At 45.0% G+C, this 17,981-nt stretch overlaps 1 protein-coding gene across 1 annotated transcript in view; it reads right to left on the bottom strand.

The window, feature by feature from the left end:
- The window catches only part of vap (vascular associated protein), a 36,268-nt gene that overhangs the window by 14,567 nt on the left and 3,720 nt on the right, over positions 1-17,981 (bottom strand). The window contains exons 2-6 of the mRNA XM_078240321.1: positions 16,406-16,521; positions 10,968-11,026; positions 10,315-10,478; positions 9,558-9,720; positions 920-1,111 (exon numbers count right to left, since the gene is read on the bottom strand). Coding sequence (XP_078096447.1) covers positions 920-1,111; positions 9,558-9,720; positions 10,315-10,478; positions 10,968-11,026; positions 16,406-16,521 — 694 coding nt within the window. The remainder of the gene's footprint in view (positions 1-919; positions 1,112-9,557; positions 9,721-10,314; positions 10,479-10,967; positions 11,027-16,405; positions 16,522-17,981) is intronic.

Genomic DNA, 17,981 nt, shown 5'->3' on the forward strand with positions numbered 1-17,981 from the left:
AAATGGCCTCCTGCGTTGTAACCGTTCTATGTGAGAGAAACACAGTGAGATAGAGAGGCAGATTACAGTCAGAAAGCAATAGAGAGGATTGGTACAATGAAATGACAGTGCCTTGCTCGTGTCCTTCATGCTGCTGTGTTCTCGTGGGTATGAGGTCGTTTGACTGAAAGAATAAATTTGTTTATTAAATCCAGTTCTTTAAATCTGGCTGAACCGCACAAAGCAACAAGGACGTAACCACAGGACACAGCGACCAATAAACCCTGCAAATTAATGAGATAATTTGCACAACTTGCTGGTACGAATTAACCTTCGAGAGCTGTGGCAGATGAAGCAGTGTTCACCCTTAAAGATCAACCCAGTCTGTGCTCCAGCGAGAAGCAGGTCACACCCAATGATTAATCAATCAGTCCTTACTGCATGTGTGCTATTATCATTGCCCTTCCCATTCTCAGGGATAGCTACACCTCTATTTTAACACATTTTTTGGTGTGGTTTCCATGTTTATTTGCTCTCCGAGATGTGGTATTTTAGCTGACTGCATTATAAAACAGAGGAAGCAAGATCATCAGGGAGTCATACAGCACGCTGCAAGTATAGCATTGAAAGCTTTTTCCCTTCAAAGGGGTTGCTTGGGTAATACCCCTTTATTGGGTAAGGGCATGGATAGAATTTAATTCCCTGATCCCATGAATTTGCAGATATCATGAGTCACCGTTACAATGTATTAATAGTATCTATAGCACAGAAACAGACCATTCGGCCAATAGATTTCCTGCAGTTATAGGGAAATGTGGCTGTTTGAACCCCGAGGCAAGTCACAGAACTCTGGACCTCCTCTCCCATTGTGAACAATTCCCATCTTCTCTCTGAGGTTGCCTGACAGGTGTGGGGCCAGCTGTGACAGGTGTTCTCTTACCTGCTTTTCGTCTGGTCGACTTTGGCCTCAATCAACAAGATCTTGAATCTTCTAAGGACAGCGATTGCGACAGCACCCATGATGAGCAGGAGACTCAGCACCACAGCAAACGCGATTCCAACCAGGCTCTGCCGGGTCATTCTGTGGTCACACCTGGGACCCATGAACCAGTAATCAATTCCCACAGGACACCTGCAATAAAATGTGATGATTCTTCACAGGAGCCTTCATAGAATCATACAGCACAGAGGTAAGCCATTCAGCCCATCGTATGTGTATCAGTTCTTTTAAACAGCTGTTCAATTAAGTCCCATATAACATTTTCCCCACATCCCAGATTTTTCTCCAACTTCCTTTCTGCAAAGTCACTTTCCATTACCTTTTCAGATAGTGCATTCCAAGTCAAAACAACCCTTTGAAAAAAGAATTCCCTCATTTTCCCTTCAGTTCTTTTGCCAATTATCTTAAATCAATTGTCCTTTTGGTTTTACATATTGTATTTATTCATGAGATGTGGCAAGACCAGAATTTATTGCCTATTTCAAACGGCCACGATAAGGTGGGAGTTCCAGATTTTGATAAAGGACCAACAATATATTTCCAAATCCAAATGGTGTGTGACTGGCAGGTGGTGCTGCTGCCCTTATCCTCCTCCAGGTTGTGGGTTTAGGAGATGGCTGTAGTTTCTGCGGTGCATCTTGTAGATGGTACACAAGGAAGTCACGTTGCGCAAGTCGTGGAAGGAGTGAATGTTTAAGGGGATGGACCTTGTATGTTGTTGGAGCTGCACTTATCCAGGCGAGTGGAGAGTACTGAAGCTGATATTTTGACCATTAGATGGTGGTCATGCTTTGGAGAATCAGAAGGTGAGGTACTTGCCACAGGATTTCCAGCCTCTGATCTGCACTTGTATCTACAGTATTTCTGTGGCCGATTCAGTAAATGGTGAATAGCTGGTCAATAATGATCCCCAGTGTGTTGATTGTGGGGGATTTGACAGTGGTAATTGAATGCCACGGTTAGGTGGCCACACCCTCTCTTGTTAGACATGATCATTGCCTGGCTTTTGTGTGGTGCGCATGTTACATATCACTCATCAGCACAAGCCTGAATGTTGTCCAGGTCCTACTCAGGAAATCACAGACTAGTACATTATCTGAGGAGTTAGGAATGGAAGTGAACACTGTGCAATCTTCCGAGAAAACAACGATTTCTGCCATTATGATGCAAGAAACGTCATTCGCTGAAGCAGCTGAAGATGTTTGGGTCTACGCTACTGTCGAGGAACTTATACATAATCCTCCAGCAATACATTAATGATTTGGAAGAGGAACTGAAGGCACTGTTGCTAAGTTTGCAGATGATACAAAGATATGTAGAGGGACAGGTAGTATTGAGGAAGCAGGAGGGCTGCAGAGGGACTTGGACAGGTTAGGAGAGTGGGCAAAGAAGTGGCAGATGGAATACAATGTGGAAAAGTGTGAGGTTATGCACTTTGGAAGGAGGAATGGAGGCATAGACTATTTTCTAAATGGGGAAATGCTTAGGAAATCAGAAGCACAAAGGGACTTGGGAGTCCTTGTTCAAGATTCTTTTAAGGTTAACATGCAGTTTCAGTCGGCAGTTAAGAAGGCAAATACAATATTAGCATTCATGTCGGGAGGGCTAGAATACAAGAGCAGGGATCTACTTCTGAGGCTGCATAAGGCTCTGGTCAGACCCCATTTGGAGTATTGTGAGCAGTTTTGGGTCCCGTATCTAAGGAAAGATGTGCTGGCCTTGGAAAGGGTCCAGAGGAGATTCACAAGAGTGATTCCTGGAATACATAGAACAAAGAACAATACAGCACAGGAACAGGCCCTTCGGCCCTCCAAGCCCACGCCGCTCCCTGGTCCAAACTAGACCATTCTTTTGTATCCCTCCATTCCCACTCCGTTCATATGGCTGTCTAGATAAGTCTTAAACGTTCCCAGTGTGTCCGCCTCCACCACCTTGCCTGGCAGCGCATTCCAGGCCCCCACCACCCTCTGTGTAAAATATGTCCTTCTGATATCTGTGTTAAACCTCCCCCCCCTTCACCTTGAACCTATGACCCCTCGTGAACGTCACCACCGACCTGGGGAAAAGCTTCCCACCGTTCACCCTATCTATGCCTTTCATAATTTTATACATCTCTATTAAGTCTCCCCTCATCCTCCGTCTTTCCAGGGAGAACAACCCCAGTCTACCCAATCTCTCCTCATAACTAAGCCCCTCCATACCAGCAGGCAACATCCTGGTAAACCTCCTCTGTACTCTCTCTAAAGCCTCCACGTCCTTCTGGTAGTGTGGCGACCAGAACTGGACGCAGTATTCCAAATGCGGCCGAACCAACGTTCTATACATCTGCAACATCAGACCCCAACTTTTATACTCTATGCCCCGTCCTATAAAGGCAAGCACGCCATATGCCTTCTTCACCACCTTCTCCACCTGTGACGTCACCTTCAAGGATCTGTGGACTTGCACACCCAGGTCCCTCTGCGTATCTACACCCTTTATGGTTCTGCCATTTATCGTATAGCTCCTCCCTACATTATTTCTACCAAAATGCATCACTTCGCATTTATCTGGATTGAACTCCATCTGCCATTTCTTTGCCCAAATTTCCAGCCTATCTATATCCTTCTATAGCTTCTGACAATGCTCCTTACTATCTGCAAGTCCTGCCAATTTTGTGTCGTCCGCAAACTTACTGATCACCCCAGTTACACCTTCTTCCAGATCATTTACATAAATCACAAACAGCAGAGGTCCCAATACAGAGCCCTGCGGAACACCACTAGTCACAGGCCTCCAGCCGGGAAAAGACCCTTCCACTACCACCCTCTGTCTTCTGTGACCAAGCCAGTTCTCCACCCATCTAGCCACCTCCCCCTTTATCCCATGAGATCCAACCTTTTTCACCAGCCTACCATGAGGGACTTTGTCAAACGCTTTACTAAAGTCCATATAGACGACATCCACGGCCCTTCCCTCGTCAACCATTCTGGTCACTTCTTCAAAAAACTCCACCAGGTTAGTGAGGCATGACCTCTCTCTCACAAAACCATGCTGACTATCATTAATGAGTTTATTCCTTTCTAAATGCGCATACATCCTATCTCTAAGAATCTTCTCCATCAACTTCCCCACCACGGACGTCAAGCTCACCGGCCTATAATTACCCGGGTTATCCTTCCTACCCTTCTTAAATAACGGGACCACATTAGCTATCCTCCAATCCTCTGGGACCTCACCTGCGTCCAGTGACGAGACAAAGATTTGCGTCAGAGGCCCAGCGATTTCATCTCTCGTCTCCCTGAGCAGCCTTGGATAGATTCCATCAGGCCCTGGGGATTTGTCAGTCTTTATATTCTCTAACAAACCTAACACTTCCTCCTTTGTAATGGAGATTTTCTCCAACGGTTCAACACTCCCCTCCGAGACACTCCCAGTCAACACATCCCTCTCCTTTGTGAATACCGACGCAAAGTATTCATTTAGGATGAAGAGCTTATTGTATGAGGAACATTTGAGATCTCCGGATCTGTATTCGTTGGAGTTTAGAAGGATGAGGGGGGGATCTTATTGAAACTTACAGGATACTGTGAGACCTGGATAGAGTGGACGTGGAGAGGATGTTTCCACTAATAGGAAAAACTAGAAGCAGAGGGCACAACCTCAGGCTAAAAGGATGATCCTTTAAAACAAAGATGAGGAGGAATTTCTTCAGCCAGAAAGTTGTGAATCTGTGGAACTCTGCTGCAGAAGGCTGTCGAGGCCAGGTCATTGAGTGTCTTTAAGACAGAGATAGATAGGTTCTTGATTAATTAGGGAATCAGAGGTTATGGGGAAAAGGCAGGAGAATGGGGATGAGAAAAATATCAGCCATTATTGAATGGTGGAGCAGACTCGATGGGCCAAGTGGCTTAATTCTGCTCCTATGTCTTAGGGTCGAATCATAACCATCTTCCCCTGTACAAAGTAGGACTCCAATCAATAGAGTGTTTCTCCCAATTCTCACTGACTTCCATTTTACTTGGGCTGTTTGATGTCACATTCGATTCAGTGCTGGCCTTGGTGTCAAATACAGTTACTCCCATCTCACCTTTGGAATTCCATTGAACCAGAGAAACATTACAGCATTGAAAGAGGCCATTCAGTGAGCAGCTTATGGGTGAGTAAGTGCTGTTTGACGGCAACATCCAGCACTTTGCTGACGATTGCTGGTAGCCTGATGGGGTGGTAAATACCAGAGGGAAACATTTCTCTCTGCTTGCTCTATCAACCCCTCTCATGATTTTGAGCCCATAATGTCTGTGCCAACCAAAAAAAGAGAATATAAAAGAAACTAGCCGCTCATTTTAATCCCACTTTCTAGCACTTGGTCCATAGCCTTGCAGGTTACAGCCATTCAGGCACAGATCCAGGTACCTTATAAATGAGTTGAGTGTTTCAGCCTCAACCATTATGTCGGACAGTGAATTCCAGACGCCCAACACCCTCTGGTTGAAAAAGCTTTTCCTCCTGGCCCATCTAATCCTTCCACCAATCGCCTTAAATCAGTTCTTTTGTCCACGTTTGGACCAAGATTGTAACGAGGTCAGGAGCTGAGTGCTGGCAGAACCCAAACTGAGCAGCAGTGAGCAGGTTATGGGTGAGTAAGTGCTGTTTGACAGCACCATCCAGCACTTTGCTAACAATTGCTAGTAGCTGATGGGGTGGTCAGTACCAGAGGAAAAGAACTCTCTCTCCCTGCTCTATCAAACCCTCTCATGATTCTTAGTTCTCCCATTAATCTTTTCTGCTGCAAGGAGAACAAACCTAATTTATCCAATCTGTCCACATAGCTGAAGTCCCTCATCCCTGGTATCATCTTGATAAACCTCCTAGCCAAGGCCTTGACATCCTTCCTAAATCATGGTGCTGGGTGATTTATAAAAGGTTAGAATAATATCTTTGTTTTTGTATTCAATGACCCAATTTACAAAGCCCAAGTTTTCCATGCACTTCCTTAATTGCCTTATCAGTGTACTCTGCCACTATCAAGAATTTGTGGATATACACCCTTCTAATCTTGAACACCCTCCCTCAGAAGAGTACCATTTAGATAAGATTGCTTCTCCCAGAGGACATTACTTCATGGTATCCACGCTAAGTTTCATCTTTCATATGTCTGCAGATGTTGGCAGCGTTGTAATTAGTTCAGGCGGACATAGACAGATTACAATGCCAAGTTTTGCATTGTCTGCAAACTTAAAATTATATTCTCTACGCCCAAGTCCAGGTCATTATACATAAAAATAAATCAATGATCCTGATATCAACCCCCCAGGGGACCCCACTGCATTTTTCTTTCCAGCTAAATATTTGTTCACCTTTACTCTCTGCCTCCTATCCCTTAACCAATTACACAACCAAGTTACAACCTTCCCTTTAATATGCCACATACTTATATGTTCCAGTTAAGTCAGTTATGTAGTAATTTATTAATGTCTGTTGAAGCCCATATATAAATACCCACTGCACTACCTTCAAAGAAATTAATCAGGTTGATTACGATTCTTCTTTTTAAAAAATCTATGCTTATTAACATGTCCTTATTAATACATGTTTCTCCAAATAAGAATTGATTTTGACCTTTATTTATTCATTCAAGGGGTGTGGGCGTCGCTGGCAAGGCCAGTGCTTATGGCCCATCCCTAATTGTCCTTGAGAAGGTGGTGGTGAGCTGCCTTCTTGAACCGCTGCGATCCACATAGTGTAGGTACATCTACAGTGCTGTTAGGGAGAGAATTCCTCAATTTTGACCGAGTGATAGTGAAGGAACGGCAATATTTATGGGGAGTTGATGGTCTAGTGATATTATCACTAGACTATTAATCCAGAACCTCAGCTAATGTTCTGGGGATCCAGGTTCGAATACCACCATGGCAGGTGGTGAAATTTGAATTCAATTAAAAAAAATCTGGAATTAAGAATCTACTGATGACCATGAAACCATTGCTAATTGTCGGAAAAACCCGTCTGGTTCACTAATGTCCTTGAGGGAAAGAAATCTGTTGTTCTGACCCGATTTGGCCTACATGTGACTCCAGAGCCACAGCAATGCGGTTGGCTCTCAACTGCCCTCTGAAAAGACACTCAGTTTCAAGGGCAACTCAGGATGGACAATAAATGCCCATGTGATGCCCATATCCCACGGATGAATAAAAAATATATATATTTCCAAGTCAGGATGGTGAGAGACTTGGAGGGGGAACTTCCGGATAGTGGTGTTCCCAGGTATCTGCTGCCCTTGTCCTTCTAGATGGCAGTGATCGTGGGTTTGGAAGGAGCTGCCTAAGGAGCCTTGGTGAGTTCCTACAGTCTGTCTTGGAGAAGTTACACACTTCTGTCACTGTGTGTCAGTGGTGTAGGAAATGAATGTTTGTGGATGGGGTGCCAGTCAAGCTGGCCGCTTTGTCCTGGATGGTGTCAAGCATCTTGTTGTTAAAGTTGCACTCAACCAGGAAAGGAGAGGGTATTCCATCGCATTTCTGAGTTGTGCCTTGTAGATAGTGGATTGATTTTGGAGAGTCAGGAGGTGAGTTACTCCCCTCAGGATTCCTAGCCTTTGACCTGTTCTTGTAGCCACAATATTTATATGGCTGGTCCCATTGTGTTCCTGGTGAATGGTGACCTCCATGGTGTTAATGATTTAGACAATGATCTCTAATAATATCACTGACATTAGAGTAACTGGTCTATAAGGGTAGGTGGATTAACCAGGATAAATGCGGGGGGTTGCAGGGATGGAGAGGATCTGGGTAAGATGCTCTTTTGGAGAGTCGATGCAGACTCGATAGGCAGAATGACCTCCTGCTTCACTGTAGGGATTCTATGGTTCTTTCTACTATATTCTGTATCTGATATGTGCCATATTTATAGGTCAAGTATCTTTTATCCAAATCTTTCAGGGCCGAATGAGTTTTGGTTTTCAGATACTGCACATAGGCCGAGGTATGCCCCCATTACAGCGGCTGAAGCCTAGACTGTAGTGTAAAGTAAATAAAATGGCTAGAAAAGCAAGATGCACCACTGAATTATAATTACAGGGTACTTGTTATAATGCCACCATACCTCGTGCTCAGAAACTCTTGAGTTCAAGCAGTTAGCAACCTCTGTGATTGTCAGTTTCCAGCACACACAAAGTGTTCTGGAGTTTCCCACATGTTACAGGTGATGCATGCATCAGACTCCAGCTGTCCCACCACGTTAATTGATTGACAGATCCCCTTATTAAATAGACAGAGGGGTAAGCTATATCCAGTCTCTGACAAGGAACTCAGTAGATTGTACTCCTTTCCATTAACTACTCTAAGAGAGAGCTGTTAGTGTTTTTTTCCCCCCACTCCCTTGTCTACCCTCCTGATTGAGGTCTGGTCCATTGGGATTCTAAGCATTGGGAGTCAGGTTCAAGGGGTTAGGGCCCTTGGGATTCTGTGCAATAGGGCTGAATGAGAAAGGGTTTGGTCCACTGCGGTTCTATTCACTGAGTGAATGGGAAGGGTTTGACCCTATGTTATTGTCACCTGGCATCCTATTCAGGTGGCTAGAGTTCACTTTTTGCAATTGGGTCAAAGAAAAAAAACCTGAAAATGGGCGAGCCTTGCAAGGGAATGAAGTGATCAGTTGTCCCACCACACCCGCTACACCGACTGTTGATACTCCCACTCCCTCCCACAGTGGGAGACTTCTGAAATATTTCGCTTTGGAATGAGATTTTCAGATGCATTATTTCAGCGGCATTTGAAGAAATAACTCTTTTCAAACCCCTTCCCTCTCACTCACTCATGTCCTCCCATCCTTCTTATCTCCCCATTCATAACTAACTAGATTTACCAGAATGATACCTGTACCCAAAAGGTTAAACTATCAGCAGGGATTAAGCAAATGGATAAGGGTAGATTGAGATAAATATTTTCACGAGCTGGGCAGTCTACGATTGGGGGCATAGCCTCAAAATTACAGCGAGACTTTTCAGGAAATTAGTAAACACTTCTACACACAAAGGGTGGTAAAGGTTTGGAACTCTCTTCTGCAAATGGAAATTGTAGAGTTTTGTTTAACAATGATATGAAGGGATATGAAGCAAAAGTGAATACATGGAGTTAGATCAGCCATTAGCCCAACAGGCTTGAGGGGTTAACTAGCTTCTCTTGTTCCTATGTTTGAGAGCAAGTTGGATAGCAGCTGGCATGGTGGCACAGTGGTTAGCACTGCTGCCTCATAGTGCCAGGGACCTGGGTTCCATTCCCGGCTTGGATCACTGTGCGGAGTCTGCACGTTCTCCCCGTGTCTGCGTGGGTTTCCTCCGGGTGCTCCGGTTTCCCCCCACAGTCTGAAAGATGTGCTGGTTAGGGTGCATTGGCCGTGCTCTAAATTCTCCCTCAGTGTAACCGAAGAGGTGCCGGTGTGTGGCGACTCGGGGATTTTCACAGTAACTTCAATGTAGTGTTAATGTAAGCCGATTTGTGACACAAATAAATAAACTTTGTAAAGAAAGTTGTTTTGAGTTTCCTGGCCCATGTAGAAGCCGAGAAACGCTCAGCAAATTGAAAAATGTGTCACTTACTGGCACACGGGCCCCTGGCCGACGTTGTGAGTGCAGATGCCACTGTTTTTGCAGTAGTCAGTGTGGCAAAGGGAGATACAGCTCACATTCCTCGTATTGCTGTGAATACACTGGAACCCAGTCTGGCAGGAAAACACCTCGCCGCACAAAGCAATGAAATCCTCTGCAGAAAGAGATAAAACAATTCATTTTATTTGTTGCCGTTTGAGGGGAATTCTCCCCTCCTTTCCGGATGGTGCTGACTCAGGCCCAGGGAACTCTCTATCCCCACAACGAAAGCAGGAATTTCACTAAAACAGTGAAGGAACAGGAAGAGGCCATGCAGCCTGTCCAGCACGTTCTGCCTGTCTGACCTGCATCTTATTTCCATCGACCCACCTTTGTTCCGTAATCCTTAACCCTTTCCCGACAAAAATATTTTCAACTATGCCTTGAAATTTTGAATTGACCCCAGAATCCACAGCCTTTGGGGGAAGACAGTCACAGAATTCCACCACACTTTGTGTGAAAAAGTGATTCTTATCATCACCCAGAACAATGTAGATCCAACTTTCAGGTTATGCCCCTTTGTTTTGGACTCCCCACACCAGCAGTGAAAATACTTCTCTCTTTATCTTATCAAATCTTCTAATCATTTCAATCACTTCATGTTGATCACCCCTAACTCAAGAAGTTTGGAGAGAGGAGAGGAGGTGGTGAGTGTGTGTGTGTGTTTAAGAGAAGGTCGGTTTCTGCAGAGTGGTTGGGTGATAGTTACCTGAAATGTACACTCTCAGCACCCGGGCGCCATCGATCTCAAACCCGCCAGAGATCGCATCGTACAACCCAGTAATATTGAAGATCAAACGGGGGTCCAACAGATAAGTTCCGATTTCCTTTGCAATGAAGATGACATCAAAATCGATCAACACGCTCCCAGCACTGTAGAAACAGGCCGATGAAATAAGACAATAGCCAGGAATGGAAACACACACACGGCTACACACACAAACACACAGTCGACAGGTAACAGCCCGCACACGCGCGCACACACACACACATACAGCGTCCACAGGCAACAGCACACACACGGACACACACACACACGGGGTCCGCAGGCAACAGCACACACACACACACAAACAGCGTCCACAGGCAACAGCACACACACAACGGCCACACGCACATGCATACACACATGTGACACCACGCTGTATTAACACCCCATGGTGTTCACAAAGCATTAATTTCTAATTCTACAGACTACTAATGATGGAGGCATGAGTAGACAGTATATTAATGATGGAGGAGATGCAAAGTATTAATGATGAAAAGATCTGATAAGTGCCAATTTTGCATCGAATGAAATGGAAAATAACTCTCAGCATTAAACCGCATGATAAGTGAATTAATCAGTTGAACTTTAATCACCTGAACCGTTTAACCTGCAACTGCTGAAATCCGGGAACATTCTTATAAAATGGAGAAACCTGCAGAATGATGACAATTATGAAAATGATCTCACTTCCCTGTCAGATTATGTAAAACCTACCAGTGAGAACCGTTACCCAGTGACACTAACAGTGAGAACTGTTACCCAGTGACACTAACAGTGAGAACCGTTACCCAGTGACACTAACAGTGAGAACTGTTACCCAGTGACACTAACAGTGAGAACCGTTACCCAGTGACACTAACAGTGAGAACCGTTACCCAGTGACACTAACAGTGAGAACCGTTACCCAGTGACACTAACAGTGAGAACCGTTACCCAGTGATACTAACAGTGAGAACCGTTACCCAGTGACACTAACAGTGAGAACCGTTACCCAGCGACACTAACAGTGTGAACCGCTACCCAGTGACACTAACAGTGAGAACCGTTACCCAGTGACACTAACAGTGAGAACCGTTACCCAGTGACACTAACAGTGTGAACCGTCACCCTGCGACACTAACAGTGTGAACCGTTACCCAGCGACACTAACAGTGTGAACCGTTACCCAGCGACACTAACAGTGTGAACAGTTACCCAGTGACACTAACACAGAGAACCATTACCCAGTGACACTAACAGTGTGAACCGTTACCCAGTGACACTAACAGTGTGAACCGCTACCCAGTGACACTAACAGTGTGAACCATTACCCAGTGACACTAACAGTGAGAACCGTTACCCAGTGACACTAACAGTGTGAACCGTCACCCTGCGACACTAACAGTGTGAACCGTTACCCAGCGACACTAACAGTGTGAACCGTTACCCAGCGACACTAACAGTGTGAACAGTTACCCAGTGACACTAACACAGAGAACCATTACCCAGTGACACTAACAGTGTGAACCGTTACCCAGTGACACTAACAGTGTGAACCGCTACCCAGTGACACTAACAGTGTGAACCATTACCCAGTGACACTAACAGTGTGAACCGTTACCCAGTGACACTAACAGTGTGAACCGCTACCCAGTGACACTAACAGTCTGAACCGTTACCCAGTGACACTAACAGTGTGAACCGTTACCCAGTGACACTAACAGTGTGAACCGCTACCCAGTGACACTAACACAGACAACTGTTACCCAGTGACACTAACAGTGAGAACCGTTACCCAGTGACACTAACAGTGAGAACCGTTACCCAGTGACACTAACAGTGTGAACCGTTACCCAGTGACACTAACAGTGTGAACAGTTACCCAGTGACACTAACAGTGTGAACCGTTACCCAGTGACACTAACCGTGAGAACCGTTACCCAGTGACACTAACACAGAGAACCATTACCCAGTGACACTAACAGTGTGAACCGTTATCCAGCGACACAAACAGTGTGAACCGTTACCCAGTGACACTAACAGTGTGAACCGTTATCCAGCGACACTAACAGTGTGAACCGTTACCCAGTGACACTAACAGTGTGAACAGTTACCCAGTGACACTAACAGTGAGAACCGTTACCCAGTGACACTAACAGTGAGAACCGTTACCCAGTGACACTAACAGTGAGAACCGTTACCCAGTGATACTAACAGTGAGAACCGTTACCCAGCGACACTAACACAGAGAACTGTTACCCAGTGACACTAACAGTGAGAACCGTTACCCAGTGACACTAACAGTGTGAACCGTTACCCAGCGACAATAACAGTGAGAACAGTTACCCAGTGACACTAACAGTGAGAACCGTTACCCAGTGACACTAACAGTGTGAACAGTTACCCAGTGACACTAACAGTGAGAACCGTTACCCAGTGACACTAACAGTGTGAACAGTTACCCAGTGACACTAACAGTGAGAACCGTTACCCAGTGACACTAACACAGAGAACCATTACCCAGTGACACTAACAGTGTGAACCGTTATCCAACGACACTAACAGTGTGAACCGTTACCCAGTGACACTAACAGTGTGAACCGTTATCCAGCGACACTAACAGTGTGAACCGTTACCCAGTGACACTAACAGTGTGAACAGTTACCCAGTGACACTAACAGTGAGAACCGTTACCCAGTGACACTAACAGTGAGAACCGTTACCCAGTGACACTAACAGTGAGAACCGTTACCCAGTGACACTAACAGTGTGAACCGTTACCCTGCGACACAAACAGTGTGAACCGTTACCCAGTGACACTAACAGTGTGAACCGTTACCCAGCGACACTAACAGTGTGAACAGTTACCCAGTGACACTAACACAGAGAACCATTACCCAGTGACACTAACAGTGAGAACCGTTACCCAGTGACACTAACAGTGTGAACCGTTACCCAGTGACACTAACACAGAGAACCATTACCCAGTGACACTAACAGTGTGAACCGTTACCCAGTGACACTAACAGTGTGAACCGCTACCCAGTGACACTAACACTGAGAACCGTTACCCAGTGACACTAACACAGAGAACCGTTACCCAGCGACACTAACAGTGTGAACCGTTACCCAGTGACACTAACAGTGTGAACTGTTACCCAGTGACACTAACAGTGTGAACCGTTACCCAGTGACACTAACAGTGCAAACTGTTACCCAGTGACACTAACAGTGCAAACCGTTACCCAGTGACACTAACTGTGTGAACCGTTACCCTGTGACACTAACTGTGTGAACCGTTACCCAGCGACACTAACAGTGTGAACCGTTACCCAGCGACACTAACACTGAGAACCGTTACCCAGTGACACTAACAGTGTGAACCGTTACCCAGTGACACTAACAGTGTGAACCGTTACCCAGTGACACTAAAAGTGAGAACCGTTACCCAGCGACACTAACAGTGTGAACCGTTACCCAGCGACACTAACAGTGAGAACCGTTACCCAGCGACACTAACAGTGCGAACAGTTACCCAGCGACACTAACAGTGCGAAAAGTTACCCAGTGACACTAACAGTGTGAACCGTTACCCAGCGACACTAACAGTGTGAACAGTTACCCAGTGACACTAACAGTGAGAACCGTTACCCAGTGACACTAACAGTGGGAACCGTTACCCAGTGACACTAACAGTGTGAACCGTTACCCAGTGACACTAACAGTGTGAACCGTTACCCAGTGACACTAACAGTGTGAACAGTTACCCAGTGACACTAACAGTGAGAACCGTTACCCAGTGACACTAACAGTGTGAACCGTTACCCAGCGACACTAACAGTGAGAACCGTTACCCAGCGACACTAACTGTGTGAGGGATTACTCAGAGTTACTCAGTTATATAAATACTAACATGGATCAGTGGTTCAGTGTTACACTAAATGAGAGGGAGGAGGAAAAGCAGGAGGCTTTCCCCTGAAGCTCTGAATGCAATATACCTACAACGCATAGAAAATTACTTGCATGGAAATTTAAATAAGAGCAACAACTAGTCCATCGGACCATGAGAGAACAATTGTTTGAACAGGGGTGTTCCCAAATTCAGCGTGTCCTCACAATGTAGTCTCACATTAACTTCAATCTGAAATTAACATCTGGACTCCTGTAGCAATGTTCGGTTAAAGTCACTGTCTGTCCCTCATTCCTGTGTAACTCCCATGAAGCTGTGAGAACATAGTTTGGGTGAAGAGGAGTGCAGGCAATTCTGCATTTGGAGGTTTTAGAGAGCCTTTTGGGGACTTTGATCTGTGCCCAGATTACAGTGCACTGTACTGTACAGTATTGTAGTGGTCTACAGTGATCCCTTTGAAGACTGCTGGGTAAGCAGGCACTAACTTGTAGACAGGGTGTTTGTGTCATTTTGTAAAGCACCCAAAACTGTGTTCCCTCTGGTCGCCATCTTAATTCTGTTAAATTGTTTGCAGTACTATTCGTTTAATTTATTCATAATGAGCCAACACAGAGGTAGTGATTGTAAAGTACTTTCTGCTGAGAAAACACAATGAGAAGTACCGAAAGATTCTCCGAAGCCTCCCAGTACAGTATTGGATCGAACATCAAACTCAGCAAACCATGCCTCTTAGTTCAACGCTTATTTACGAATAGGCTCGGAGTTTATACAATGATCTTAAGAAAGGCCTTGGTGAAAAGTTCAAACATAGACCATTTGATGTTTGTCGTGGGTGATTTGCAGAGTACTGAGGATATGCTCATAACCTTGTTGTAAGTGGGGAAGTTGCCCGTGCCGATGATAAAACAGGTAAAACACTGTGTGAAATCATGGCAGAGGTTGGAGAGACTCCTCTACACGTAGTTAATGTGATGAGACTGGTTTATTCTGCAAAAGAATACGTCCGGGACATACATTTCAAGAGTAGAAGCTGTATGCCAGACTGCTTGGTGGAAACGCAGCAGGTAATTTTAAAGTGAATTCACTGCTTATTTAACAGTCCCAAAATGAAGGGTTACTCAATGAACTGCCAGTTGTGTGGAGGACAAACAAGGGGGTAACCCAAGCCATTTTTGAGAATCGGTTTACAGCCTACCCTTGCCTGGCTGTTCAGGATTATTCTTTCCAAAAAAGCTTCGCTCCTCCTGGGCCCTGCTCCTTGCCACCCTGTAGCTCTTGATAACCTTGGTGAAAATATTAGTGATCATTTTAGCATCTCTCAAAACTCCACTGTTTTAATCCATGAATCAAGGAGTTATTGCAACCTTCAAGGCCCATCACCAGGGAAGAACTTTTGGAAAAGCCATCAGGGAAACTGAAGGTGATGATTCTCCTACCCTGAAAAAATTACAGCGCTGTCAAGGCCATTAGTAACGTCGCTATGGTGTGGAACAAGGTTGCCTCATCCAATCTGGATAGTATGTGGAGGAAGTTGTGGCCAAATTGCATTAAAGCCAAACTGTATGTAGAACCTGTTGAAAAGATCCAAGAGGCAATTGTGGAAATGGTCAAGCAAGTTGGATTGGATGAACTAAGCGCTGAGGGTGTTGCAGATTTTGCCTCCCATGCAGAGGTGTTGTTTACTGAGGATTTGAAGGCAATGCAACAAAAGATGGGCGTGGAAGAGGGGGAATGATGATGAGCAAGAAACAACCAAACAAGACATTTAGCTCAAGATCACTTGGTGATGCCTTTACATTCCAAAAGCCTTCCCCTAGGAATGTAATCCTGTTTATAATATTGTGTTAGTGATTCACATAATGTCGCATTTTCCGCTAACCAATTAACAATGCTAAGCAAGGATTTCCTGCAAATGAGTCTTGTTCTAACCACACATTCAGTGCACCATCTGGCACTTGCTGGGATTGGGATGACACGAGAAGCCTCTACAAATTGTCAAGTCTCTTGTCAGCTCTGAGAGTGGGGAACAAACATATCACACGACAACACAATTACACTCCATCTTTAAAAAGTGACACTATTGTGCAAGGAAGTGGCTGGGCTGAGGGTTTTATGGAACGCAGCATGATCTTGAACTCTTACCTTGTTTGTGAAATCCTCGGCCAGGTTTTGGTACTTCTCAGATGTCGAGTCTGCCAGTTGCGGGGTGAAGTTCATGTCCAGAACGAGTTTTGTTGGGATCTTCACTGTGGCACCCTCTGGAAGACAGAGCAAGTGAAAATCCTCATCCCTGTGTTCAAATCCGTCTGTGGCCTTGTCCCTCGAATAGAAGAACTACTAATAAGGTGAGCTAAGAGTAAGGTGAAAGGAGGCTTGTGGGAAGCACGAACATCAGCATAGACCAGATGGGCCGAATGGTCTGTTTCTGTGCTGGAAGTTTTAAGTGATATCTGACCTGGGGAGAATTGTAACCAGAAAAAGGGGACAGAAATTGTTATGAAATATTATATTTGGTGATGGACAGATTGACTTGTCTGTCAGTATCACAGGCTATGGAACACTTGACTGAAGGCTGGGGTTTTCATGTTGGCTGTGGTCCATCAACAGAGTTGCTTTATTGATAAGAACATTTTTCCACATCAACATTTAGACCAAACACTGAGCACAGTTCATACACATGGCTGCAGATGAAAACATCTGAACTGGGGACTTGTTGTGATCTCTCTTCCACTGCTAGTGTGCGCAAACCTCTCCAGTGCAACTCCCACTCAAACCCCACCTGCCACTCCCATCCTTTAACTTTATCCAACTTTCAACTGTACCATTGTGTCCCCTCTATATCCCACTGTTCCCAGCTTTATATCCCATCGTTCCCAATGTGCTCCTCCATGTCCCAATGTTCCCAGTTTACCCTCTATGTCGCACTGTTCCCAATGTGTCCCCTCTATATTCCAGTGTTTCCAGCATGTGTCTTCCCATCTCAGCCAGAGGGGCTGTCTATTGGATCAGATGTTAAACCACTTGGATGTAGAAGATCCCACCGGACTATTATGAAGAGGTGCAGGGCAGTTCTCTCTCATGGTTCTGGCTAACTTTTATCCCCTCAATCAACATCACTAAAATGGATTACCTGGTCATTATCACTTTGTGGGATAATAAAAGCAAAATACCGCAGATGCTGGAGATCTGAAATATAAACAGAACATGCGAGAAAGAAAACTCAGCAAGTCTGGCAGCATCTGTGGAGGGAGAAACAGAGTTAACACTGAGCCTGATGTGACTCCTCTTTACGCTTTGTGGGATCTTGCTGTGTACATGTTGCTGACATGTTTCCTGTATTACAACAGTAATTACACTTCAAAAACGTTTCATCGGCTGAAAAGGATTTTGGGACATCCCGAGATCATGAAGGGTATTATATAAATACACATGTTTTCTCTTCACTAAATTCCACAGTTCCACAATACGAATGTGTTAACATTGCTGTGTCACTAACGGTGCCTTTGGACAGACCCCACTTAACGATTCGAGAGAAAGTAAGTGAATAAACCCCAACTTTCCCTGGTCCTCCCATTCAGCAAGAAGTTTAACAACACCAGCTTAAAGTCCAACAGGTTTATTTGGTAGCAAAAGCCACACAAGCTTTCGGAGCTCCAAGCACTCACCTGAAGAAGGGGCTTGGAGCTCCGAAAGCTTGTGTGGCTTTTGCTACCAAATA

This window comes from Mustelus asterias, chromosome 23 (assembly GCF_964213995.1).
Source record: "Mustelus asterias chromosome 23, sMusAst1.hap1.1, whole genome shotgun sequence".
Lineage (NCBI taxonomy): Eukaryota > Metazoa > Chordata > Chondrichthyes > Carcharhiniformes > Triakidae > Mustelus > Mustelus asterias.